Source organism: Podarcis vaucheri (genome assembly GCF_965113315.1).
Source record: "Podarcis vaucheri genome assembly, chromosome: 7".
Taxonomy (NCBI): Eukaryota; Metazoa; Chordata; class Lepidosauria; order Squamata; family Lacertidae; genus Podarcis; species Podarcis vaucheri.
The window spans coordinates 2007149-2034469 of NC_138765.1; the positions used below are offsets into that span (position 1 = coordinate 2007149).

A 27321-nucleotide genomic window follows, 5' to 3' on the forward strand; every position below is an offset into this window, starting at 1 on the left:
AATACATCAAAACCAAAAACAAAAGCAAACAAAAAATTTAAAAAACAAATCCAATATTTCCAAATCTTTATCTTTCATTAACTTGTTTCATCGACCTCCTCACACCTCCCTTTTTTGTATTCTAGTTATTAATTATCTCAGCAAATCCTTTCCATCTTTCACTATATTCTGTCATTAAATTACCTTAATTTATTTTAACCTTATCTTACCATAAAAAGCCCTAAAGCTTAAAACTTAAAACTTATTTATACGTAATTCCTTAAAGCATTTCCACTAAAGCCAAATAGTTTCATTCCAACATTTTTTCTAACACTCATTAATTTTACAATAATTCTCTAAATGAATTTTTAAACTTTCTTCCAATCTTCATCCATCGTCTGCCTTCAAGGTTTTCTCAGTTGTTTCACACTTGAGACTTTGGCTCTTAACAAGGTGGCACTTTCTGCCAGTTACCCTACTCCCGAGGTATTCCAAGCCAAAACCCAAGGGATCTCTGGTTTGGGAGTCTTCTCTTTCTAGAAGGATCTCTCCCCTCCTGACTGGGATGAGAGCTCAGCAGCCGGTCTCTTTCCAGCTCCTCCTTCTCCTGACCAAGCCTCCCAGTTCATTCCTGGCCTGATTTACTCTCCCAGGACACCACACACTGTCCTTCCCACTAAGCTCAGAGACGCCTTTCTCTAGCTGGTGATCTTTTCCTCAGAGTGGATCTTTCCACCCAGAACCAGCTCCTCTCACTCCCCATCTTCCCCACCTCCTTCCAAAGCTCCTAGCCATGGGGTCAAATGGGCCCAGGTCTCCCTCCTCCAGCTCCAGGGCTCTTAGTCTCTCCGCTAGACCACATGGGGCGTCTTTGGGTGTAGGATATTCTCCTAGGTGCCCCAACCTGCCACTTCCCCTAAGCTTATTGCAGCCTGATGGCAACAAACAGGCGTGTGTGTCCTGCTTGTTGGCAAGTAAAGCAACACCCTCCCTGGTCGGATGGAGGGACTCGCCTCTTGAATGGTGGAAAGGACCATCCAGCCATGTAGCTGGTCAGGGGCCCAGGCCCCTCCTGAATCTTCTTCTGAGGGTCTCAGGATGGGTGATGAATTTCGGGGAATTGGATTGGCAGGCAGTGCCCCTCTGCATTTGTCCCTGCCTTACCCCAGTGCATCATGACACTCGGAAGCCACTCCTGAGAGGACCTGTTCTCCTCCCCAGCCTCCCTTTGATTCCATGGGCCTTTCAGAGTGGGACCTCCCTTTCCCCCACTGTCTCTCTAGGACACCTGGCTCACAACAAGGCCAGCTTGTCTTCCCAATGTTCCTGTAAGTGAGGAGAAAATGCTTGCCATTTCTGTTTGCCACTCAGCAGTGCTTTGGAGTCACAAGACTCTCTCCACATTCCACACATTCCATACTGTTGGAAGTCTCACGGGAGACGGATTCCTGTTCCTTTGTTGTTCAGTTGCTCTCTGCTCTGACAGAGAGAGGGTGTATTTTTCTGTCTGCGTAGCTAGATAATAAAACTCCTAGCAATGTAGCCCAAACCTCTCGTCTCTTCCCTGTGCTGGAAACTCTGCTGAATGGGGAATGTGCCTGGAGCCTTATCAGAGGCTCAGGTCGTCAATCACGTTGAGGCGATTCCGGAAGATGAGCTTTATCAGCTCGGTCGAACGGAGATCCCCAGAGGAACTACCAGGGAAGAAGTTCCCTTGAACTCGGTGCAATGAGTTCTGGGCAGACCTGCAGAATTCTCCAGTTCTAGGATTCCACGACACCCCAGATCACTCTCTGTATCTGGGAAGGGACTGCACCAGAGCTGTGAAGTCACTGAGGGGCGAAGAGGAGACAAGAAGAGCAAGCTTTCTCTTGGCTAGAAACCAAACACCCCAGAAGGAGCAGGAAAGGCCCAGAGGGGGAGAGGCTCTGCAAGGACATCCCCCTGGCGGGCCTTTTCCTCGCCAGGCTCTCCGGGCACCAGATAGGCTTTCATTTTGTTTTGTTTTTTTATATATAAAATATTTATTGAAGTTTCACAAATTTTATAATCAGACACAACAATGCAAACAAACACAAACAAGAAAAAACAAGTATAATTTCAAATCCTTATTTTCGTAAAACTTACTTCACCGACCTCCTCATATCTCCCCTTTCTGCATTCCACTTTCAATTTTTTAGTTCAGCAAATCCTCACTCTTAATTTTATCTAATTGTTAACCTTTCTTTTCTTTTAACTTAATCTTTACAGCTGTAATCCACTTATTTTCTAAAACCGCATCATTTTAACACTCATTAATTTTACAATGTTTCTTAAGATAGTTCTTAAATTTCTTCCAATCTTCTTCCGCCGTCTCTTTTCCCTGGTCTCGGATTCTGCCAGTCATTTCTGCCAATCCCATGTAGTCTATCACCTTCATCTGCCATTCTTCCAAGGTGGGTAGATCTTGTGTCTTCCAATACTTTGCGATGAGAATTCTTGCTGCTGTTGTAGCATACATAAAAAAAGTCCTGTCTTTCTTTGGCACCAATTGGCCGACAATGCCCAAGAGAAAGGCTTCTGGTTTCTTAAGGAAGGTATATTTAAATACCTTTATATATCATTTCCCAGAAAGCCTTAATCTTTGGGCATGTCCACCAAGGGTGAAAAAAAGTACCTTCCGTTTCTTTACATTTCCAACATTTATTATCAGACAAGTGGTAAATTTTTGCAAGTTTGACTGGAGTCATGTACCACCTATAAATCATTTTCATAATATTTTCCTTTAAGGCATTACATGCCGTAAATTTCATACCGGTGGTCCACAACTGTTCCTAGTCAGCAAACATAATGTTATGACCAATATCTTGTGCCCACTTTATCATGGCTGATTTCACTGTTTCATCTTGTGTATTCCATTTCAACAGCAAGTTATACATTCTTGACAAGTTCTTAGTATTGAGTTCTAACAGTTCTGTTTCTAATTTTGATTTTTCCACCTGGAAGGCAATTTTCCTGTCCAACTTGTACACCTCTATTATTTGATAATAATGAAGCCAATCCTGCACTTTAACTTTTAATTTCTCAAAACTCTGCAATTTCAGTTTGTCCCCTTCCTGTTCCAGAATTTCCCAATATTTCGGCCATTTGGCCTCCATATTGAGTTTTTTCACAGCCTTTGCCTCCATTGGCGACAACCACCTTGGGGTTTTATTTTCCAACACATCTTTGTATTTAATCCAGACATTATATAATGCTTTCCTGACAATGTGATTTTTAAAAGCTTTGTGAGCTTTAACGTTGTCGTACCAGAAATATGCATGCCACCCAAAAATGTTATTAAAACCTTCTAAGTCCAAAATGTCTGTGTTCTCAAGAAGCAGCCAGTCTTTCAATCAGCAGAAAGCTGCTGATTCATAGTAAAGTTTAAAGTCTGGCAGGGCAAATCCCCCCCTTTCCTTTGCATCAGTTAAAATCTTAAATTTTATTCTGGGTTTCTTGCCCTGCCAGACAAATTTTGAGATGTCTTTCTGCCACTTCTTGAAACAATCCATCTTGTTCACAATTTGCAATGTTTGAAACAAAAATAACATTCTAGGCAATACATTCATTTTGATCACAGCAATGCGGCCTAGCAGTGAAAGCTTCAACAGATAGGCTTTCATTTTGATGCCAAGGACATCCTGAAAGGATTTAGACCAGTCATGACGTGAAGGAGGCATTGAAGGAATAAATCGTAATTTGGGTAAGCGCTCCTCCTCCTCCTCTGCATCTGGCCAGAGCCATGGCTGCTTTCCTGAGGCCTTTCCTCTGCTTCTGCCCCCATGAAGGTTCCCTGATGGGAGGCTGTGGGGACTGCAGACAGGCCAGCCCTTCAAGAGCAAAAGGGGGCCATCTTGGAGGGGGAGGGTAGGTGTAATATTAAGCCTTACTGAGAGAGTCCGAAATCCCCCGATTCTCCTCCATGACTTCCTTATGGAGGGCTCTCTGGTCAGGATCCAGCAATGCCCAGTCCACATCTGTGAAATGGAAGGCTACATCTTCAAAGCACACTGTACCCTAAAAGAAAAAGGTGAACTATTACACTTTGTTGTTTTCTGCCTCTTAATTGATGTTCTGTATTAACTGGATTTTTTTCCTGCACATTTTATGGATGCATATTTTGATGTGTTAATGGAATTACCGGTATTCATTGTGTATTTTAATAAAGGGCATTAAGAAACTGGTGTTCTCCAAATCATTCTTCAAATCCTGTGCACAAACATTCCCGTTTGCCACATGGAAGGATCCCTTCTTCTGTCCCTCTGTGCTGTTCTTGCCGGGTGGGGAGTGTTGGGATCCCAGAATGCTGTGTGAGATAGTAAGTCTGCAAGCTTGAGTCTGCTAGCTGATGCAACTGGCTGATGCAATCGGCCTGCAATACTTTCTATGCAAGTGCAGGGTCAGAATGATGTGGGTCAGAATAATGTGCTGTCAGCTGATTGGCAATCCTTGGCTTAAAAGGGAAACCTGTCCAGCAGTAAAGGTGGTGGTGCAGAGAAGTGTGGTCAGAGAGAGAGAGTCTTCCTCTTTGCCTTAAGGTGCAGCCAGGTACTCCGTTTGACTGTATGAGCTGCTCCTGTATTATAGCCTGTAGATATTTGTAGATATAGAACTCACAATAAATATACTGCACTGAAGAACCTGGAACTCTAAGCATTTCTGCTGAAGCGCCACGAAGATTTCGCGACAGGGAGGACCCTCCTGAAGCCCTATAGACATCTCCAAGGTGCGCAGGGGAATGAGAGGGGGAAAGCCCCATTGTGGGACTGATGGGGTGAATCCTGGCCACTCTCTGGTATGGGGTGTGAACTGCTTAGAAGCCTACTTGAGCCTTCAACCCTCCTTCCTGGGCGGTTCCTCCCAGTCCATGACATCCTCTCTCCCCACATGGCCCCTTCCTCCTACCTGCTCTGGGTCCACAGGGGCAGCTTCTCCTCCGCCACCAAGAAAAGATGGACAAGCAGGTCTTGCTGGCATCGTTCCGTCTCCTGTGAGAGAAGAAGGTAAGTGGGAAGCCAAGAGCGCATGCTTCACTCCGAAGGAAAACTACAGGTGCGCCTTCAAACAAGGAGGAGTTGCCACCTAAATGTGGACGTTTGCACCCATTTCACATACTAGAGTGCAAAAACACATCTCCCTTTCTCTGGGCTCTTGGTCCCCTGTGAATTCTCCAATAAGATGAAAAGAAATCACAGATCAGTTTCCGAATCCACAGCTTGTTACCAGACAGAGAAAAAACTCCTTCCTCCTTACCCAGAGGCCTGTCTCTGGAGTCCAAGGGAGTCTTCGCTGCCTCAGAGGAATCCGGACCCATTTCTGCTAACAGATCCTTCTTCTGAAAGAGCAACAAGGATTCAAGAGAGAGTGGGGAGAAGGATTAGAAAAGGAGCGGCAGACGCAAACACTTCAGGGCTATCCAATATCATTCCTCGGATGCTTTCCAAAAAAGGATGGGCAAATTAGTAGAGAATTGGGGGATACTCTCCCTCCTCTTCTAGAGTTGGCTGCAAACCTCTCGGGGTCCTTTGGCCTCCTGGGAGGAGAACTGCCTCAAATGCTGGCTCTGCACCTCTGAGCAAGGGGTGTCCTCCTGACCCGGGTTCTTCCTCACAGAGTTTTCCCAGAATCCCCCACTGCTCTCATAGTGGGTTGCAAGGCCTCTTCCTGCTTCAGGGCCAGCTGAGTCTTGCTCATCCATCTCTGTTCTCTGGACACCTCCAGGAGATCGGAAGGAGTCCCTAGGTCTTCTGCCACGTTCTGCCTGTCCTACTGAGAGGTGCCAGAGAATCCTTTAAAGCAAATGCATTCTTCTACTCCCAGATTGATACACAGTCAGGAGAAACGTTCCCTGGGCAAGCATGGATGAGTCTGAATCACAGCCCAGACTCGGAGTTCAAGCACCATATTCCCATAGTCTGAAGACAGACTTCTGTCTTTGTTCTGAGGGCAACTCCCTCCCCCTTCAGAAGCATGGCTGACTCCCACTGGGGGGCCTGGAGCCATCGCTAGCCCTCTGCTCCTCCCTGAATGGGCCTCATCCTCTTCTCAAGCCATCTCTTCCTCCTGTGGCAGGGAGTTCCATGGGTCTAACTGCGCACTGCGAGATGGAAGGACTTTGTTTAGCACAGAGGTCAAGTTTTTATTTCTGCCTCCAGATGTTTCCATCTGGCTGCCACCTGGGCTAAGGAACGTGGCTGATTCCTCAATCGCATCAGGGTTCCTTTGCAGGCCCTTTTCTTCCTGACTCAGTGACTCCTCCCCAAAGGAGCAAGAGAAGAGTTGCAGACCTCCTGTTACTTGCAGCCTCCCTGGCTTTCCAGAGAGGAAGGGGGGGCAGAACCTTTTAGCCCTGGCTTGGGGATCCCCTTGCAGGAGCTGAGCAGAATCCCCACGGATCCGTCCCCTGCAGCCCTGGGACACCCTGCCCCACTTCTCCCCAATGCACCCTAGGGCAGAAAAGAGAGGAAGCTCATCAGATGCCAGAAGGGAAACTGAGGCAGCTCCTGCAGGAGACCAAAGCCCCCTCCCCCTCTTGCAGGGAGGATCCTGGGAAGGAGGGAGGGGCATTTGCTTGGGAGGACCTCGTCCCCCCCCCTTATTCCCTGTCCTCTCTAGGAATGTAGCTCAGTTCCTTTTAACCCTTGCAAGGTGGAGCAAACCAAGCTCACATTCTCTCTCTCACTCTTCCAGAAATGGCAGCAGAGCTTAGTGGGTAGAGCATGAGTCTCTTTGATCTCAGGCCCCTGGGTTCAAGCCCCAGGCTGGGCAGAAGATTCCTGGCTGGCTGGGGGTGGGCTAGATGACTTTGGGGGCCCCTCATCATGACTCCCTGGCCCTCGTGGCTGTTCTTCTGAGCCCTTGCAAAGCGGAGCTCGCCCTGCTCCCTTCTCTCTCTCTCAGGAGCCAGGGCCCCAGAGGGGTCTTCTTGGGGGGGGACCCTCCCCTGCAGCCCTGGGACCCCCCAACTCCCCAAGGGAACTCACTTGTGGAGCAGAGAGACAAAAGCCCGGATGGGGGCGGAGCTTGTGCTCTGGGGAGCCTCCTCCCTTTATTCCTCTCTAGGAAGCCAGCTGGGTGCCAGGGGGCGTGGCGCAGGTGCAGAGCTGCTCCATGGGGGGGGGGGACATTGGGGGCCTGGCAAGCTTCTCCCTCCGCGGGGAACAGATTTCTGTGCATCTCGAGAGCAACAAGAATGTATTCCTTCCCCCCCTTTGCTTGAGAAGTAAAACTCTGCAAGGGTTTGGCTCCAGGGTCCCTTGAGAGAGAGTTGGTTCCGACTCTCTGAGCAAAGAGGAAGGAAAAGGGGGTCCTGCAAGGAGAGGATGAGGGGAAGACCCCCTTTTCTAGGGGTGGGGGAGAGGGATTGGGCTCCCAGGTCAAGAGAGCACCTTGTATCCTGGCACTGAAAAGACACCCCCCCTCACACACACACTTTGTGGCATCTCCTTTCGGCAAAGGGTCAAAACATAGTTCCAACTTGGGCCAAGGGGAGTCTGGAGATGAGGAGGTTCCTAGTTTGGAGAGACCTTGACATTTGATTTTAAATTCATTTTGGATTATATCAAGGACTGTGGGGAACAGGTGAGTTGGATCATAAAATCCTAGAGTTGGAAGAGACCAGAAGGGCCATCGAGTCCAACCCCCTGCCAAGCAGGAAACACCATCAGAGCACTCCTGACATATGGTTGTCAAGCCTCTGCTTAAAGACCTCCAAAGGAGGAGACTCCACCACACTCCTTGGCAGCAAATTCCACTGTCCAACAGCTCTTACTGTCAGGAAGGTCTTCCTAATGTTTAGGTGGAATCTTCTTTCTTGTAGTTTGGATCCATTGCTCCGTGTCCGCTTCTCTGGAGCAGCAGAAAACAACCTTTCTCCCTCCTCTATGTGACATCCTTTTATATATTTGAACATGGCTATCATATCACCCCTTAACCTCCTCTTCTCCAGGCTAAACATGCCCAGCTCCCTTAGCCGTTCCTCATAAGGCATCGTTTCCAGGCCTTTGACCATTTTGGTTGCCCTCCTCTGGACACGTTCCAGTTTGTCAGTGTCCTTCTTGAACTGTGGTGCCCAGAACTGGACACAGTACTCCAGGTGAGGTCTGACCAGAGCAGAATACAGTGGCACTATTACTTCCCTTGATCTAGATGCTATACTCCTATTGATGCAGCCCAGAATTGCATTGGCTTTTTTAGCTGCTGCGTCACACTGTTGGCTCATGTCAAGTTTGTGGTCAACCAAGACTCCTAGATCCTTTTCACATGTACTGCTCTCAAGCCAGGTGTCCCCCATCTTGAATTTGTGCCTCTCATTTTTTTTTGCCCAAGTGCAATACTTTACATTCCTCCCTGTTAAAATTCAGCTTGTTTGTTTTTGCCCAGTTCTCTAATCTGTCAAGGTCGTTTTGAAGTGTGATCCTGTCCTCTGGGGTGTTAGCCACCCCTCCCAGTTTGGTGTCATCTGCAAATTTGATCAGGATGCCCTTGAGTCCATCATCCAAGTTGTTGATAAAGATGTTGAATAAGACCGGGCCCAAGACAGAACCCTGTGGCACCCCACTAGTCACTCTTCTCCAGGATGAAGAAGAACCATTGATGAGCACCCTTTGGGTTCCGTCAGTCAGCCAGTTACAAATCCACTGAGTGGTAGCATAGTCAAGACCGCCTTTTACCAGCTTCTGTACAAGAATATCATGGGGCACCTTGTCAAATGCCTTGCTGAAATCAAGGTAGGCTATATCCACTGCGTTCCCTTCATCTACCAGGCTTGTAATTCTGTCAAAAAACGAGATCAGGTTAGTCTGACATGACTTATTTTTCAGAAATCCATGCTGACTATTGGTGATCACAGCATTCCTTTCCAGGTGCTCACAGACTGTTTGCTTAATGATCTGCTCCAGAATCTTCCCTGGTATTGATGTCAGACTGACTGGGCGGTAATTGTTTGGGTCCTCTCTTTCCCCCTTTTTGAAAATAGGGACAACATTTGCCCTCCTCCAGGATGAAGGGTGATGAAGACAATTTTGGGTTGGAATCCCCCAGAGACCTACTCCTCAATGAGAAAGGAAAGAAACTAAGACAGAGACCAACAAAAGACAACGAAAAGTGCAAGTACAAACAAGATGAAGAAGAATTGCAGAAGGGACATGGAAGAGATTTAAGGGCCTCGGACATAAGGCTTCCAGGTTGATGGACTGACATGACCCGAGACCAGGAAGAAGAGACGCTGGATGATGATTGGAAGAGAATTTATAATGGAAATTTCTTATTTTAGAATCAGCTAATGAATATTAGGGAAAATGTGGGAATGAAACTATATGACTCTAGCAGAAATGATATCAGGAGCTATGTATATTTGAAATTTAAGATTTAAGTCTTAAGGCACTTAGGGGTAAGATAAGGTTAAATAAATTAAGGTAATCTGAATAACAGAATATGGGGAAAGATGGTAAGGATTTGTTGAGTTAATTATTAGCTTAAATTGTTAAGATAAATTTTGTAACAAAAATAAAGATGGAAAGAATTTGCTGAAATAATTACTAAACTAGAACACAAAAACGGAGGTGTGAGGAGGTCAATGAAACAAGCAAATGGAAATTATGGATATGCAATTTGGGATTTGTGTTTTTTTTCTCTTTTTTTCTTTTTCTTTCTTTCTTTTGCTGTATTGTATTGGTTTTCATATTTTGTGCTTTTCTCTTTTTTATTGTTCTTTTTTCTTTTTTGTATTGTAGTGTTGTTTTTGATTTTTTCTTTTTCTTGTAATTTCGAAATTATCAATAAATATTATTTTTAAAAAACAACAAAAACAAAACATAGTTCCAACTTGAAAACCACCTCCAGGACCAGGCACCCTCAATGGGCTTTGGACTACAACTCCCAACCGGGCCTGCCAGCAGGAGGCATGGAAACAGCCGTCCAAAAGGTCCAGCCAGCTCCAGAGGAGACCCAAGGCTGCTCTCCAACGGGGCGCTGCTCCAGGCATCTGAGTTGCCCAGTTCAAGGGAGCTGGCGGGACTAAGGACCGGGGTTCCTGAATTGCAGGGGTTGGACTAGATGAGCCTGGAGTGTCCTCTTCCAGGATTCCTCATCTGGCTGCCAATGCCACGGCTGGAATGTCTCCCAAAACTGCCCCCCCTTCCACAAGGAGCTCTCCCCCCCCCCTGTGTCTTAAACTACCTTTTGACTGGCAACCATCTCCAATCTCCTTGCTGGACAATCCCAAACAAAGATGCATTAGATTCTCTGAAATCTACTCAGGAGTCCTGTAGTTATTTCATGCTCTTTATTGCAGCTTGTAAAACAGTGATTTAATCCCCCCCCAACCTCAATCTTTTATCTACATTATTTACACAATTAGTCCTGTCTGATTGGCTGATTCTGCTTCCCCTCCTGGAGCCTGATTGGTCTTTTCCTGCAAGCCAATCAGTTGTTGCATTCTAGGATACTACTTGCCTTTTGTTCTAGGATCAAAGCTTAGTACATAACCCCCCTCCCCTCTACGTTCCCGTTGCGCCCAGAAGGTTAGCATTCATAGTCGTTGAAGTATGCCGGTCACCTATGTATGCCTTGTGGTCTTGGGTGTCTCAGTAGGGGTTCCTGGTTCTGGCTCTTGTTCCAGGGCTGCCGGCTGTGACGGGGTCGTTGGGTTGGATGCTGCTGGTCCACTCGGTTGTGGTTTTGGTTCCTGTGGCTGCTCGGCCTCAGCCACTTCTGGACTTCCTAGTTCTGCCTTCCTTACCCGCTCCTCCTGCTCCCGCTCTATGGGCCTCACCCTTCTGCTATCCCCTTGGGATTCTTCTGTCCAGCCCTCCTTGTAGTTTCCCTCCAGGAATCATCCGGAAGTTCAATAGTCCCAAGAAGGCTTGGAGTTCTGCCTTACCCTTAGGTGCAGGGGCATCACAAATAGTCCTCACCTTGTCCCCAGTCAGGCGGACTCCGTCTGCGTCTAGTGTAAATCCTAGAAAATCCACCTGTTGCACTCCTAGGAGGCACTTTTCCTGCTTCACCTTGAGGCTGGCCATCTGTAAATGGTGCAGAACCGTGCGGAGCCGGTCCCCAAACTCCCCCAGCGTGGCCCCGGTGATCAGCACATCATCAAAGAAGGGGGTGACGGCGGGAATTCCTTTGAGGACAGAGTCCATTAGATTTTGGAATATCCCTGGGGCCACGCGGACGCCAACTTGCAGCCACTTGACACGGAACGCGCCCCTGTGCATTACAATCGTCTGTGCCTCCACAGTGGCCTCGTCCACTGGCAACTGCTGCTAGGTCTGGGCCAGGGCCAGCTTGCCAATAATCTTAGACCCCGCCAGGGTGGCAAGGACATGGCTGACCATTGGCACCGGGTATGCATGAACCGTAAGGGCCTTGTTTATGGTCTATTTGTAGTCTGCGCAGATGTGGACTGAGCCATTGGGCTAGACAGGTGTGATGATTGGGGTTTCTCAGGGGGCATTAGGCACCGGCTAGAGCATTCCTTGCTCCACAAGCCAGTCTAATTCCTCGTCAATGTGGGGCTTTGAGGGTGAACGGGACCTGGTGGGCCTTGAACCTGGTGGGTCATATGGCGGGGTCTAGTTGTAGGCCAACAGGGGGGGCAGTATTTCATTCCAATGCCCCATCGAAAACCTCCGGAAACTCTTTGCACGTGACATCCACGTTCACGTGGGAGCTGGTGCAGTTCACCCCGGTGATGGCTAACCCCAGTGGCCCAAACCACACCAACCCCAGTAAGCTAACCTTGAGTTTGTGGAAGTCTCCCAGAGGGTGAATGGGGCTGGCCAAACTTGGAGCTGCCACTGGGACACAATTTCCTTAATGTCCATGCCAAGATTATGGACAGGGTTGAGCCTGTATCAAGCTCCAGGCGGCATGTAAAATGTAATTTTTTTCCGCATTAGAATGAGGCAACTGGTATACCTGACAGTCTGTGATCTTTTGCCCTGGTGTGTCAGACCATGGGGCCTGTGACTCTTGGGTCTGCCATCTGGTTCAAGGCGTTGGGCAGGGCCAATCAGTTGTTGCATTCTAGGATCCTTCTTGCCTATTGTTCTAGGATCCAAGCTTAGAACATAACATTCCCCTTCCTCCATGTCCCCAATTCTTAAATAGGCTTTATTTCAAAACAGGGTGGGGGGTAGAGATGGCTTAGTCTTCCAAACAACCCTTTATCCATTAGTTAGTAGACAAGCTTCCCAGTGCAAGGAGAGGAAAGCAGACCTCTGAGCCCAGCCTGGCCCCCCACCAAATTCTGCCCGCATGCCTTGAGGCCCCAAGATGGGCGGAGGAAGGCCTGGGGGGCAGCTGCTGGCTGGGACTTTGATTGGGGCAGGGTGGGGGCACAGGGAGAGGGAGACAGGACGACCGGCCAGGGGGTTTCACTGGGGGGATTTATTCACATTGGTTCTCTACCCAAAAACCACCACCTTCTTTTCCAGCTTTTCAGACTTCTCCTCCCTTCCTTTCATGGAGACATCTAGTGCTTCTGTTTTCTTTGTCAGTGTCTCTGTTTTAGTGGTCAAATTTGTCACCATTTAATGGTTTTTATCAATTCGGGCTAATAGCGTCTCCAAATTTAACACAGGCCTGGTGTTAACTGTTTTTGAACTGCCATATTCAAAATCTCCCTCTCCCTTGTTCTCAAAGCAGCCTGTTTTCCAGCAGCACCTTATCAGTTTGTCAAGGTCACAGAATAAATCTTTCCCAAGAGATCCTGTTTCCTGCATTTTTCCAGCCCTCCATAGGCGCCGACTCCATGGGGCTTGAGGGGGCTCGAGCCCCCTCAAAAAAATTTTTGGGGGGGCTCAGCCCCCCCAATAATCTCGGGCGGGCGCCCTTCCAGTAGAGCGCCGCCGCCGTCCCCCGCCTCCTCCGCACCTGCTCCTTCGCCAGCCAGCCAGCCGCGCGCCCTAATCGGAGAGCCCCGGCTGCCAAGGCACTGCCGGAAATCCGGAAATCCCGCGAGAACAGGGGAATCCCGACTGGCCACACCTCCCAGCCAGCCAATCGGCTGGCTGGGGGGGCGTGGCTTGCCCTATTTAGGGCCGGAGCCACTCTATTTGCATATTCATGAGCTTATTTATTATTCATGAGCTTTCCCGGGCCCCCCCAATATTTTTTCTAAGTCCGCGTCCCTGCAGCCCTCCCTCTTCCTTCCAGCCTGATCACCAACACACATAAGCTGTTTAGCATAAAATCCAATTTCTCAAATTAAGATTTCAATTAAACAAATGAACCAAATAATTACTTTAAGAGAGGAACCATAAAAAAGAAAAAAAGAATGTGTCCAAGAGGACATAGCAATTTAGATGTCCAGATAAGAGTGGTTGTCTTGCAGGAATCCAATTCTCTTTAAGTGGCTCAGAGTAGAAGAAATATTTTCCTTCAAAGAGAAACGAACTTCTCCAAACCTGTCTTGATTTTAGCTTTTTCAGCCAGTCCTTTTAAGAGCTCCAATTCTATTTTTTAAAAGAACTTTAAAATTATCAATAAATATTATTTTTAAAAAACAACAAAAACAAAACATAGTTCCAACTTGAAAACCACCTCCAGGACCAGGCACCCTCAATGGGCTTTGGACTACAACTCCCAACCGGGCCTGCCAGCAGGAGGCATGGAAACAGCCGTCCAAAAGGTCCAGCCAGCTCCAGAGGCGACCCAAGGCTGCTCTCCAACGGGGCGCTGCTCCAGGCATCTGAGTTGCCCAGTTCAAGGGAGCTGGCGGGACTAAGAACCGGGGTTCCTGAATTGCAGGGGTTGGACTAGATAAGCCTGGAGTGTCCTCTTCCAGGATTCCTCATCTGGCTGCCAATGCCACATCTGGAATGTCTCCCAAAACTGCCCCCCCTTTCACAAGGAGCTCTCCCCCCCTGTGTCTTAAACTACCTTTTGACTGGCAACCATCTCCAATCTCCTTGCTGGACAATCCCAACCAAAGATGCATTAGATTCTCTGAAATCGACTCAGGAATCCTATAGTGACTTCATGCTCTTTATTGCAGCTTGTAAAACAGTGATTTAATTGCCCCCCAAACCTCAGGCTTTTATATACATTATTTACACAATCAATCCCATCTGACTGGCTGATTCTGCTTCCCTCCTGGAGCCTGATTGGTCTTTTCCTGCAGGCCAATCAGTTGTTGCATTCTAGGATTCTACTTGCCTATTGTTCAAGAATCCAAGCTTAGTACATAACCCCCCTCCCCTCTACATTCCCGTTGCGCCCAGAAGGTTAGCATTCATAGTCGTTGAGATATGCCGGTCACCTATGTATGCGTTGTGGTCTTGGGTGCCTCAGTAGGGGTTTCTGGTTCTGGCTCTTGTTCCAGGGCTGCCGGCTGTGATGGGATCGTTGGGTTGGACGCTGCTCAGCCTCGGTCACTTCTGGACTTCCCAGTTCTGCCTCCCTTACCTGCTCCTCCTGCTCTATGGGCCTCACCCTTCTGCTATCCCCTTGGGATTCCTCTCTCCAGCCCTCCTTGCAGTTTCCCCCCAGGAATCATCCGGAGGTTCAATAGTCCCAAGAAGGCTTGGAGTTCTGCCTTACCCTTAGGTGCAGGGGCGTCGCACATAGCCCTCACCTTGTCCCTGATCAGGTGGACTTTAAGACTCCGCCAGGGTGGCGAGGGCATGGCTGACCATTGGCACCGGGTATGCATGAGTCATAAGGGCCTTGTTTATGGTACATTTGTAGTCTGCGTAGATGTGGACTGAGCCATTGGGCTTGATGGGTGTGATGATTGGGGTTTCTCGGGGGCATTAGGCACGGGCTAGAGCATTCCTTGCTCCACAAGCCAGTCTAATTCCTCGCCAATGCGGGGTTTTGAGGGCGAACGGGACCTGGTGGGCCTTGAACTTGATGGGTCGTATGGCGGGGTCTAGTTGTAGGCCAACGGAGGGGCAGGGCAGTATATCACCCCAATGCCCCATCGAAAACCTCTGGAAACTCTTTGCACATGGCGTCCACGTCCACGTGGGAGCTGGTGCGGTTCACCCCGGTGATGGCTAGCCCCAGTGGCCCAAACCACACCAACCCCAGTAAGCTAACGTAGCACCCCTTGACCACGATCAAGTCCAACCGCCACTCCCTCCCTCAATATTGTACATTGAAGGTTCCCACCCCCATCGTGGGGACCTTGCATTTGTGGAAGTCTCCCGGAGGGTGAATGGGGCTGGCCTAACTTGGAGCCGCCACTGGGACACAATTCCTTAATGTCCATGCCAAAATTATGGACAGGAGTGACCCTGTATCAAGCTCCAGGCGGCACGGGGCTGCCTCTATCTGTGCCTCGATGTAAATTTTGTCCGCATTAGAATGAGGCAACTGGTATACCTGACAGTCTGTGGTCTTCGCCGAGTTTCCTTGGTGTGTCAGACCACGGGGCCTGGGAGTCTTGGGTCGGCCATCTGGTTTGAGGTGTCAGGCAGGGCAGGCACGGCACACCCGGGCGATGTGTCCCACTTTTCTGCATTGTCAGCATTCTGCGTTGCGGAAATGGCAAGTCCTCTGCTCGTGGCTCTCCCTGCAACTTGCACAGTTCCCGTCTTCCGGACGAGGCTGTCGTGGTGGGCGTGCGGCTTATGTGTGCTATTGCACTCAGTTCACGTCCTCCCGGTAGGATTCTGAGTCGTCGGTGAGGTCCTCGTGGTGGATCCTCGTTTGGGATAACATGTTTGATTGGAATCCTTGCACTGACCTCTCGGCAGCTTCAGTTGCTAAAGCCTCCTCTAGGGCAGCCTGGAGCGTCAGGTCCTTCTTGGCGTAGAGGCGCCACTGCAGCTTCTCGCTCGGGCCGCCCACGAGGCAGTCGGCAAGCATGTTCTCCAGCTCTGTGACGTTGCAGAGCCGAGCAGCCTGGCAAAGGGAGGTCACATACCCGGTTATGGTTTCTCCGGAGACCTGCCGCTTTGCCTAGAAGGCATTGTGACACGTTACCCCCAAGGGTTGTTGCGAGAAGTGCCCCTTCAGCCGTTTTATTATCGTGTCATAGGGAACGGTCGCAATATTTGTGGGAGCGAGGAGGGCTTGGGCGATCTTGAACGTTTCTTCTCCACAGATGCTGAAGAAGGCTGCCCTCTTCTTGGCTGTGTCTCACGACGTCCTTTGCCTCCAGGAGGAACTGGAAGCGGGTGGCGTATCCTTCCCAGTCTCCTGAGGCCGGGCTGAATGGCATGAAGCGGTTGTCTGTCACCATTCTGGGTCCTGGAGCTGTAGCCTGGATGTGCAGTGCGATGCTGTGCTACCTGTGGCGGCTGTATGCGGTGCACGGCAGACAGCTCAGCAGGATCCCACCTTCATCACCAGTGAAATATATTCGGAGTCCTGTAGTGATTTAATGCTCTTTATTGCAGTTTCTAAAACAGTGATTTAATTGCCCCCAAACCTTAGGCTTTTATATACATTATTTACACAATGAGTCCCATCTGATTGGCTGTTTCTGTTGAGATCCTGCCAGGGAGACAGAGGCATCAGGCCTCCATGTCGTCTCCAGACGATCTCCGGTCTCCCGTTGGAATAGCATCAGTCAATTAGCGACACGACCCTCAGACGCATTCCAAGACTCATGCACGCCATTCTCGCAGAGTTTCCACAACGGAAGATTCACCCAGGAGAGAATATTTACAGCTTTATTCAACGTTGGGCAGAACAAAGGAAAAACATGACTGCTTGCATCCATGGCGAGGAAAACAGCCAGAACAAAAGCTATATACAAAACGGAAATGCCCAGTGAGCAGGAAGTAAACAGGCATGTGACGCAAAACAGCCTGTTCACTTTTTTAAGGAGGAACGGAAATATCCTGACAGATTCTGCTTCCCTACTGGAGCCTGATTGGTCTTTTCCTGCAGGCCAATCAGTTGTTGCATTCTAGGATCCTACTTGCCCGCATGCCTTGAGGCCCCAAGATGGGCGGAGGAAGGCCTGGGGGGCAGCTGCTAGCTGGGACTTTGATTTGGGCAGGGTGGGGGCACAAGGAGAGGGAGACAGGAAGACCGGCCAGGGGGTGGCACTGGGGGGATTTATTCACATTGGTTTTCTACCCAAAAGCCACCCCCCCCGGCTGTGAGGAGGGTGGCGCCTCTTCCATGAATTCCTCTTCCACTCCCAGCCACTCTGCTCAAACCTTTGCTAAAATCCTGCTCTCCTCCCTCCTCTCCGTCTCAGAGGCTGGGCTTTCTGTCTCATCTCAAGGACCGCCAAAGCGCCCGCAATTGCCTCTTATCTTCCACCCAAACCATCCACATCAATCCTAAGCGTCTCCTGTTCTGATTTTCATTTTTTGTCTTCTTTTCCAGCTTTTCAGACTTCTCCTCCCTTCCTTTCATGGAGACATCTAGTGCTTCTGTTTTCTTTGTCAGTGTCTCTACTTTAGTGGTCAAATTAGTCACCATTTAATGATTTTTATCAATTAGGGCTAATAGTTTCTCCAAATTTAACACAGGCCTGGTGTTAACTGTTTTTGAGCTGCCATATTCAAAATCTCCCTCTCCCTTGTTCTCAAAGCAGCCTATTTTCCAACAGCACCTTATCAGTTTGTCAAGGTCACAGAATAAATCTTTCCCAAGAGATCCTGTTTCATGCATTTTTCCAGGCCTCCCTCTTCCTTCCAGCCTGATCCCCAACACACATAAGCTGTTTAACTTAAAATCCAATTTCTCAAATTAAGATTCGAATTAAACAAATAAACCAAATAATTACTTTAAAAGAGGAACCGTAAAACAGAAAAAAGAAATAATGTGTCCAAGAGGACCTAGCAATTTAGATGTCCAGATAAGAGAGGTTGTCTTGCAGGAATCCAATTCTCTTTAAGTGGCTCAGAGTAGAAGAAATATTTTCCTCCAAAGAGAAACGAACTTCTCCAAACCTGTCTTGATTTTAGCTTTTTCAGCCAGTCCTTTTAAGAGCTCCAATTCTATTTTTTAAAAGAACTTTAAAAATGAGACCAGGCTTTCATAAATCCCTCCGATCACACTCTTGGCACTGAAATAGTTTCTACCCTGTGTGAATTCTCTGATGGGAAATGAGATTGCTGCTTTGACTGAAGCTCTTTCCACATTCCACACACTGATAGGGTTTCTCCCCTGTATGAATCCTTTGATGGGAAGTGAGATGGGAACTATGACTGAAGTTCTTTCCACATTCCATGCACTGATAGGGTTTCTCGCCTGTATGAATTCTACAATGGGAAGTGAAAACCTGGTTTTGACTGAAGCTCTTTCCACACTCCAAGCAGTGATATGGTTTCTCCCCTGTATGTATTCTACGATGGGAAGTGAGACTTACTTTCCAGGTGAAGCTCTTTCCACATTCCATGCACTGAAAGGGTTTCTCCCCTGTATGAATTCTTTGATGGGAAGTGAGCTTGGCCCTCTGACTGAAGCTCTTTCCGCATTCCACACACTGATAGGGTTTCTCCCCTGTATGAATTCTCTGGTGGGCAATGAGATAGCGTCTGTCAATGAAGCTTTTTCCGCATTCCAAGCACTGATAGGGTTTCTCCCCTGTATGAATCCTTTGATGGGAAGTGAGCTTGGCCCTGTGATTGAAACTCTTTCCACATTCCACGCACGGATAGGGTTTCTCCCCTGTATGAATCCTTTGATGGAAAGTGAGATTGGCACTCCGTGTGAAGCTCTTTCCGCATTCCACGCACTGATAGGGTTTCTCTCCTGTATGAATACTTTGATGGGACATGAGATGGGCCCTCTGATTGAAGCTCTTTCCGCATTCCACGCACTGATAGGGTTTCTCCCCTGTATGAATACTTTGATGGGACGTGAGATGGGCCCTCTGATTGAAGCTCTTTCCACATTCTACGCACTGATAGGGTTTCTCCCCTGTATGAATCCTTTGATGGGAAGTGAGTTGGGAGCTCTGACTGAAGCTCTTTCCACATTCCATGCACTGATAGGGTTTCTCCCCTGTATGAATCCTTTGATGGTAAGTGAGATGGGCACTCCGAGTGAAGCTCTTTCCACATTCCACGCACTGATAGGGTTTCTCCCCTGTATGAATTCTATGATGGGAAGTTAGATCGTTGCTGTTACTGAAGCTCTTTCCACACTCCAAGCAGTGGTAGTGTTTCTTCTCAAGGGGATATCTTTGATGGGAAGTGGCATGGGATCTCTGACTGAAGCTCTCTCCACAGTCTGAATCCTGATATGGGTCCTCCACTGTGTGGATTTCATTGTGGTCTCCCTTGTTCTTCATTTCCAATTCATCGCCACCTGAAACTAAGAGGCAAAAGGATTAGAGTCTCGGGAAGAAGTGCAGCCCCAAATTATGGAACAATGCTCATGAATGCTTGGGACAGGGGAAGAACTGAAGGGAGTTAGATGTTATAATGTTCCTTTTGTTCTGCAAAATGTCTAGTTTCGTATACAAATCAAGTTGAATTTTATATGTTTTCTCTCTCTAGTTTTTAAAAGTACAGCTTAACCTGGTAACGTTATTTTGTTCAAATTTAAATATGGATCTGTACTATCTTCATAAATAAAATGTGCTTTCATTATTATTTTAAAGGTGGCCAAAGCGGGAAAGTTCCCTGTTCAAAATTAAGATATACAGTGGTACCTTGGGTTACATATGCTTCAGGTTACATACGCTTCAGGTTACAGACTCTGCTAACCCAGAAATAATGCTTCAGTTTAAGAACTTTGCTTCAGGATAAGAACAGAAATCATGCCCGACGGCGCAATGGCAACAGCAGGAGACCCCATTAGCTAAAGTGGTGCTTCAGGTTAAAAACAGTTTCAGGTTAAGAAAGGACCTCCGGAACGAATTAAGTTCTTAACCCGAGGTACAACTGTATTTAATATGCTACGTTGTTCAATATGCAGTAATAAATCTAAACAAATTGTAAGAGCTTGAGAAATATTTGGAAACATTGACTCTGGACTAACTTGGTCATACTCAGCTACCTTGTGGTAGGGGAATGAACTTCTGTGTGCTGAAAAACACATTTTGTATATTGAACAAATGTGTGTAGCAGCTGCCAAATTTAAATTTCTTTAGTGGCTAAAAATTTAATGATGATGTGCATCACCTTAAACCAATTTGGATATTTTCTTATATTCTCAACATCACAGAATGCAGAAGAAACTTGTCATATCAGTATTATTATTATTATTATTATTATTATTATTATTATTACTTAAGTTTCCTTACACTGGTACCTCAGGTTACATACGCTTCAGGTTACAGGCTCCGCTAACCTAGAAATAGCACCTCAGGTTAAGAACTTTGCTTCAGGATAAGAACAGAAATCGTGCTCTGGCAGCGCAGCGGCAGCAGGAGGCCCCATGAGCTTAAGTGGTGCTTCAGGTTAAGAACAGTTTCAGGTTAAGAACGGACCTACGGAACGAATTAAGTTCTTAACCCGAAGTACCACTGTACTTAAATGTTACATTACTGTGAGAAGTTACAGGGGACGAGGCAGGGGCCTTCTCGATAGGGGAACCCACCCTGTGGAACGCCCTCCCATCAGATGTCAAGGAAATAACTATGCAACTTTTATTTTTATTTTTGAGTCATTCTGTGTTTTTTAATCATGTTTATTAAAATTTCCAATAATAACAGAATAAGAAAAATAGAAAAGATAAAGAAAAGAAAGAAAAAGAGAAACAAATTTAGACCCTTCTTTTCATAGCCTTCTTTCTGGGACTCCCTCCTTCCCCTCCCGACTGTATTCCCCTTTCCCTAAGTTGGTTCCACAAGCTCTCATTCCCAATTTAAACCTAATACATTTTACTCATAAGCCAATTTAAATTTAAATTTACACAATCTTAACAACATTCCTCATCTTAGAATAGAACAAAATTTCCCCCCCAAGATCAGTTCTCATTTCCTTCCACGAGTTCCCCCTTTCTTAAAAAAAAGTAAAAACAAAAACATGTAAGATCAAAGTTATAAAGAATATAAGATAGAAAATATAGTAAAGTTCAAAAAGTTGATTACATAGCCTTTGGATTCTAAGATTCCCCCTCCCTTCCCCGGTTTAGATTCCCCATGTCCATCTGTCTGTATGTTGTCGGCCTGGAGGTCTTAAGTCCACAGCCAAAATTTATCTCAGTCCATCTTGCCGGTTTTCTTTAGATTTGGTTGTTTTGGTAATATTTAACTTCAAAAATCCAGTCTAATAGAGGCCTTTGGTTTTCCTTAATCATTTGTTGCTCCTCCCGTTGTTCTTTCCGTGTCGTAGTTAGTCCTTTGCTCTTTTATTTCTTACTTTCTCAGGTTTCTGTCTTGTTCAGCTGTTAAAACATTCTTGTTCCAAGATTTAGTGTCTCTACAGAGGTTTGTTATTCAGGGACAAAGACTTACGTCCAGTTCCTTCCTTGCTTCAATAGAAGATTCTATTGTATTATGGTCACCTCTGTAGACAAAATAGTATTTCAGTTTTACAGCTTTCCCAGGAGATAAGACCTGTGCACATCCCAGAGTAGTTTTCCACATACGACACTTGTAATGTCCGGAAACCCCTCTAGGGGGATTGCAATAACTTTGTATCCTCTAATCCAAAAGTCAATTTGTTGTTTCTTTTCCCCCGACAGTTTATGTCCATATTATATCAAATTGTAACAAAATTGACCAGCAAAATACTTGTAACAAAATCCTCTTTATATTCTCTAGCTTTGACAGCTCCTTTGACAGCTGTCAAATTCTCCATCTCTCTTCGCCAGGCTCTCCGAATCGCCCCGGTTCCCAGGGGGGGTTGCCTTTTTCCTCTCACCCTCCACTCTTCTCCTCCAGCACAATTCTTGTAGTTCACATCGTGGAGTTAATAATTTTTGTCATCAATAAACTTCTGAATCGATCTTGGTTTCCCAGTCCTTGTTTTAGCATGTTTACAATCGGGGGGGGGGACTGACTTCCTTTTTGGATCCCCCCCGCTCGTGCCGAATCCGAAAAAAATCCTTTTTTCCCCTCCTTTTGTACCCGGTTACCCAATTACTCACGGGTTATCGCCAAATGTCCAAATTTCCAAAGGAAGAAGCCAGCGCTCTCCGTCGAATGGCATGCGGCTGCGCTCGGCAGGGGAAGCGGAGGACTCAAAGCACCACGCCACTCCCCGGCACCCGATCCGTAGCCTTTAAAAAGGCTCCTTCACAAGTCGGGAGGGCGCTAACGGTGCCAGCCGAGTCACCATGTCCACGGGCTCCGTGCCCGTGGTTTTTAAGGGTCCCCGCGTCGCCGGCGCGGTAGGACCCAGCCCCTGCCGAGCCGACTCCCTCCGGAGCTCGGAGGGAGTCCGCCATTCGACGATGGCGCCAACCCGGAAGTCCGTGGTGTAACTATGCAACTTTTAGAGGACTTCTGAAGGCACCTCTGTATTGGGAAGTTTTTGATGTTTGATGTTTTATTATGTTTTTCCATTTGTTGGAAGTTGCCCAGAGTGGCTGGGGCCACCCAGTCAGATGGGCAGGGTAAAAATAATAAAATTATCATTATTGTTACTACAGGGTTCACTGCCTGAGATTCAAAAAGCCTGGCTCTGTTTTGGGATGGAGTTTGTTTGGTTCAGTCGTGGAATCTGTGCCATCTCCAATGCCAAGCGACTCTTTGGTCAACCAGAGAGAGACAGAAGCAAGAACAAAAGCGGGAAACTTGACTGAAGCTAATTCAACATCCCAAATCACTCTGAATCCCACATTTAAGAAGGCCTGGGCAGTTCAGACAGCCTGATCATGGTTTTAAACGGCAGAACTGGAGGAAGAATATTCACAGGGAAAACAATGAATAGCCATCCATCCAAGGTTTGCTGTGGGAGTGTTAACATCCCAGGTGCTGTGGGTGGCGCTGTTGAGCCCCATCGAAATATCAGAGGTTCGTCACATAGAGAGATGTCTTGAATTACAAAACAGATAGGATGATCCAATAGGGAGCCTTACCGAGAGAGTCCAAGATCCCACGATTCTCCTCCACGACTTCCTTATGGAGAGCTCTCTGGTCAGGATCCAGCAACGCCCACTCCTCGTCTGTGAAAAGGACAGCCACATCTTCAAAGCACACTGGACCCTAACAGAACAGGGAAAAGGCTGTCCTCTTAGAGAACATTCACTTGGCTCTGTTGTTTTCTACAGCGGCCTGACCCCTCTCTGCCTTCCTCATCCCTCTCTCCTGCTGCAGCTTCTGCCTCGGAGTCTGGGCTGCTCTCTGCCACAGACTCCCTCTGCTCCCTGAGCCCTCTTCCCTCTCCAGCTTCAGACCCCTCCTCCTCCTCCTCCTCCCAGTCGGCTCCCTCTTCTCTGGCTCCTCCCACCATTCCTCTGCATCCAGCCAGTCTGCATCCAAGCAGTCCTTCCCCACAAGGCTCCTTCCCCCTACCTGATCTGGGTCCACAGCTGCTGCCTCCCCTCCACCACCATGAAAAGATGAAGGAGCAGGTCTTGGTGGCATCATTCCGTCACCTGGGAGAGACCAAGGAAGTGGAAACCGTGAGCGCCTGCTTCTCTCAGAGGTGAAACAGTGCATCTCTCAGTACAGATGGGGCTTCGTCCAAGTCTCCCCTGCTAGCTTCCGGTTCTGCTCTGCCTTAATGGAGGCAGCGGGAGATCGTTGGCAAGGGAAAAACAAGGATGACTGAGGGTAATTCTCCTTGCAAGTTGCCCCCAGGAAGAGGTGGGAACGGGCTTCACTCCCAGTTTGTCTTGGTACCAGGTTCCGGCTCCGGCATGGATTACGGGAGGCTGGGAGGTGCTGAGTGCAAAAGCCCTTCGCCTGCCGAAAACCCTCCTTCGCTGCCATTAAGAAGCAGAGGTTCTCCTGTCAATTAGAGCTCAATTTGGACTAATGTACAGGCGTTGCTGGAAGAGATGAACTCATAAACCGCGGAATTGAACCAGCTGCAAGGTCTTTAAGGTTTGAATTTGGGAATAAACTTCATTTGCTTCAAAAGACAGTGAGTGGGGGGAGGGGAGCCTATGGCTTCTTTATATAAAGTTTTCTTCTCTGCATTTATGATTTGGCAGCCCGCCATTGGATACTAGTTCAAAATATATATGTACAGGTGAGCAGGGATGAAACTGGATTGCAGATATGGAATATAACATCAAATGGAACTGTGTGTGTAAAATGAATAAAGGAAAAAGGGAGGGAAGCTCTATTTTACAAAATGTTTACGATGGAAAATTAGAGGTAACTCTTCCCCATCCTTTATTATATACAGACTGAACTGATTAATGCTAAAAGGACTTGGAATTTAATTTAATTGAATAAAGGCGCATTTCTCTAAGGCCAGACAGAGGGATGTAAGGAATCTGAAAGTTTTGAGGGAGCTGATAAGGTTCATTACTGAGTCATTTGAAATTCTGACAGATCCCTCTCTTTCCCAGGTGTAGAAGAAAAATGGCAAAAAGAGGTTATTTATTTGGACAGTGTGATTTTTGCAGCTGCTGTTAAAGTTGCCAAACAACGAAGCACCGGACAGAGCGATGGAGAATTTCTGAAACCACAAGGGGATATTAGCTCCGCCCAAGGAATGATGGAGAACAGCAACAACCAGGAAAAGATAGACAGAACATTTTACAAGGACAGGAAAAAACATCACGAACAGAAAGATTGCCACACACGGGAAGAGTAAGGATATCGCTGGAGTGCCTCACTTGTAGTTTTATATATTATTTGATGTTTCCATATGAATGGAAGTCATTAATACTGCAGTTGTTGTATAAAGGATTGTTATCTTGACAGGAGTGTAATTGAAATTAATAAGATTTTGGAATGGAGAAATCAAGAAAATCATCAAACAATCGGTTTTAGCATGGGGGGGGCACCTGTATTATATAATTTTGTATAGGATTGGTATTAGAAATTGTATTGTAATTTCGCATTGTTATAAAGAGGCTATTATTGAACTGTAATTGTAAACTAATCAAATTACTATCGTAAATGTCTCCCCTGCTGAGTACATTTGGACATTTGTACCCATTTCATATAATAGTTGTGCAAAAATACATCTCTCCCCCCCCCCCGAGCTCTGGGCTCCAGGTGTCTTCCCCCAAAAGATGCAAATAACTCAGAGCTTAGTTTCAAAATCAAGAGAATGTGACAAAACGGGGGAGAAAACACTCCTTCCTCCTTACCCAGAGGCCTCACTCTGGCGTCCAGCGGAGTCTTCTCTGCCTCAGAAGAATCAAGACCCCTTTCTGCCAAAAGATCCTTCCTCTGAAAGAGCAACAAGGATTCAAAACAGAGAATGGGGAGAAGGGTTAGAGAAGGAATGGCAGAGGCAAGCGCTTTCGGGGGACAGAGGTGAAAGCTGCTTCCTGCTTCTGCTAGACTGGTGTCTGGGGTTGGCTGCCAGGACCATGAAACATTGGTCCTCACGGATCTTCACTGGCTCCCCGAACGTTTCCCAGCACAATTCAAAGCCCTAAACGGCCTCAAAGGCCCAGGATACCCAAAGGAGCGTCTCCATGAACTGAGGTCCAGTTCTGAGGGTCTTCTGCTGATTCCCTCACTGTGGTAAGTGAAGTTACAGGGAACCAGGCAGAAGACCTTCTCCACAGTCGCCCCCACCCTGGGGAATGCCCTCCCATCAGGTGATAAGGAGATAAGAAAATGCATAACTTTTAGAAGACACCTGATGTCTTCTTATGCTTTTATATGTGCTGGAAGGCACCCAGCCACATGGGTGTCATTAATAATAATAATAATAATAATAATATGCTTTCCAAAAAAGGATGGGCCATTTGGAAATGATTTGGGAATACTCTCCCTCCTCTTTGGAGCCCCTTGGGAGTATCCAGAGGAAAGTCTCTCTCACCTGCTGCTCTGCCTGCTTCCTCTCCTCTGCCTGACTCAGGAGGAAACCTTCGGCCAGGGCCACCGCCTGGGAACTGGTCTCCGCTCCGCATTCCCTCACCCAGTTCTCCATCTCCAGAGGAAGGACAGCCAGGAACTGCTCCAAGATCACCAGGTCCAACATCTCAGCTTTCGTGTGCCTTTCTGGCTTCAGCCACTTATGGCAAAGGTGGTAGAGTTGGCTGCAAACCTCTCGGGGTCCTTTGGCCTCCTGGTAGCAGAACTGCCTGAGCTGCTGGCTCTGCACCTCTGAGCAAAGGGTGTCCTCCTCACCCAGTTCCTTCTTCACAGAGTTTTCCCAGAATTCCCCACTGCTCCCCGTTTTCATGGCATGGCCTCTTCCTGCTTCAGGGCCAGCTGAGTCTTGCTCATCCATCTGGGCTCTCCGGAAGTCTCCAGGAGATCGGAAGGAGCCCCTTGGTCCTCTGCCAAGTTCTAGTGCGAGGTGCAGCAAATCCTACGAATCAAACACACTATTCTATTGTAAGATCAAAGCACAGCCAAGAGAAGAAGAATGTTCCCTGAGGAAGCATGGCTGAGTCTTCCTAGGAACCAGGGCAGGATTGCCACCGTCCCTGTTGTTGTTTAGTGGTGTCCGCCTCTTTGTGACCCCCTGGACCAGAGCACGCCAGGCCCTCCTGTCATTCACTGCCTCCCGCAGTTTAGTCAAACAAATAAAGAATTAGGGAGGGGAAATGCCCTACATACAGAGATTTATGAATAGAGGGAGGAGCTAAAGCGTTTGCAAGGAGGACGGTTTGTAAGCAGAGGTATTCCTGTACTTCTCCTTCGTGGTCTTTCCCTCTTAATATCCTTCTCCCTCATAATTATGTCCCTCTTAACATCCTTCTCCCTCATAATGATGTCCCTCTTGATATCCTTCTCCCTCATAATTATGTCCCTCTTAACATCCTTCTCCCTCATAATAATGTCCCTCTTAATATCCTTCTCCCTCACAATCATGTCCCTCTTAATATCCTTCTCCCTCACAATCATGTCCCTCTTAATATCCTTCTCCCTCATAATAATGTCCCTCTTAATATCCTTCTCCCTCACAATCATGTCCCTCTTAATGTCCTTCTCCCTCACAATCATGTCCCTCTTAATATCCTTCTCCCTCACAATCATGTCCCTCCGAATGTCCTCCTCCCTCATAATTATGTCCCTCTCAATATCCTTCTCCCTCATAATAATGTCCCTCTTAATATCCTTCTCCCTCACAATCATGTCCCTTTTAATGTCCTTCTCCCTCATAATAATGTCCCTCTTAATATCCTTCTCCCTCATAATAATGTCCCTTTTAATGTCCTTCTCCCTCACAATCATGTCCCTCTTAATGTCCTTCTCCCTCACAATCATGTCCCTCCGAATGTCCTTCTCCCTCATAATAATGTCCCTCTTAATATCCTTCTCCCTCATGTCCCTCTTAATGTCCTTCTCCCTCACAATCATGTCCCTCTTAATATCCTTCTCCCTCATAATCATGTCCCTCTTAATGTCCTTCTCCCTCATAATAA

The 27321-nt window shown here is 47.3% G+C and overlaps 2 protein-coding genes across 6 annotated transcripts in view; both read right to left on the minus strand.

The window, feature by feature from the left end:
- LOC309536920 (zinc finger protein 213-like) lies at positions 1-26747 on the minus strand. Of its 5 annotated transcripts, none has more exons than XM_082231318.1 (5): positions 25767-26747; positions 25084-25165; positions 4906-4988; positions 3891-4017; positions 1-1811 (listed from the first exon to the last, which is right to left on the minus strand). In XM_082231318.1, the coding sequence occupies exons 1-5, from the start codon at positions 26178-26180 to the stop codon at positions 1642-1644; spliced, it is 876 nt and encodes a 291-aa protein (XP_082087444.1). In that variant the 5' UTR covers positions 26181-26747; the 3' UTR covers positions 1-1641. The 5 variants fall into 5 exon arrangements, with proteins under 5 accessions (XP_082087444.1, XP_082087443.1, XP_082087445.1 ...); XM_082231317.1 differs by lacking the exon at positions 4906-4988 and adding an exon at positions 23327-23409 and having other exon boundaries at positions 25767-26745; XM_082231321.1 differs by lacking the exons at positions 1-1811; positions 3891-4017; positions 4906-4988 and adding exons at positions 19075-19233; positions 22891-22977; positions 23327-23409 and having other exon boundaries at positions 25767-26745.
- Positions 1-27321, minus strand: part of LOC309536741 (uncharacterized protein) — a 209261-nt gene that overhangs the window by 105945 nt on the left and 75995 nt on the right. The window contains exons 7-8 of the mRNA XM_082230985.1: positions 17508-17864; positions 12426-12635 (exon numbers count right to left, since the gene is read on the minus strand). The gene's annotated coding sequence lies outside the window, so the exon portion shown is untranslated. The remainder of the gene's footprint in view (positions 1-12425; positions 12636-17507; positions 17865-27321) is intronic.

Bases quoted from the DNA above. Each gene is read 5' to 3' on its own strand.
- LOC309536920 (XM_082231318.1), bottom strand. From the start codon at position 26,180: ATGGATGAGCAAGACTCAGCTGGCCCTGAAGCAGGAAGAGGCCATGCC. The intron at 25,166-25,766 runs GTGAGAGAGACT...TTGCTCTTTCAG, and splicing joins GGAAGCAGGCAGAGCAGCAG to AGGAAGGATCTTTTGGCAGA. The intron at 4,018-4,905 runs GTAGGAGGAAGG...TTTTTCTTTTAG, and splicing joins CCCCTGTGGACCCAGAGCAG to GGTACAGTGTGCTTTGAAGA.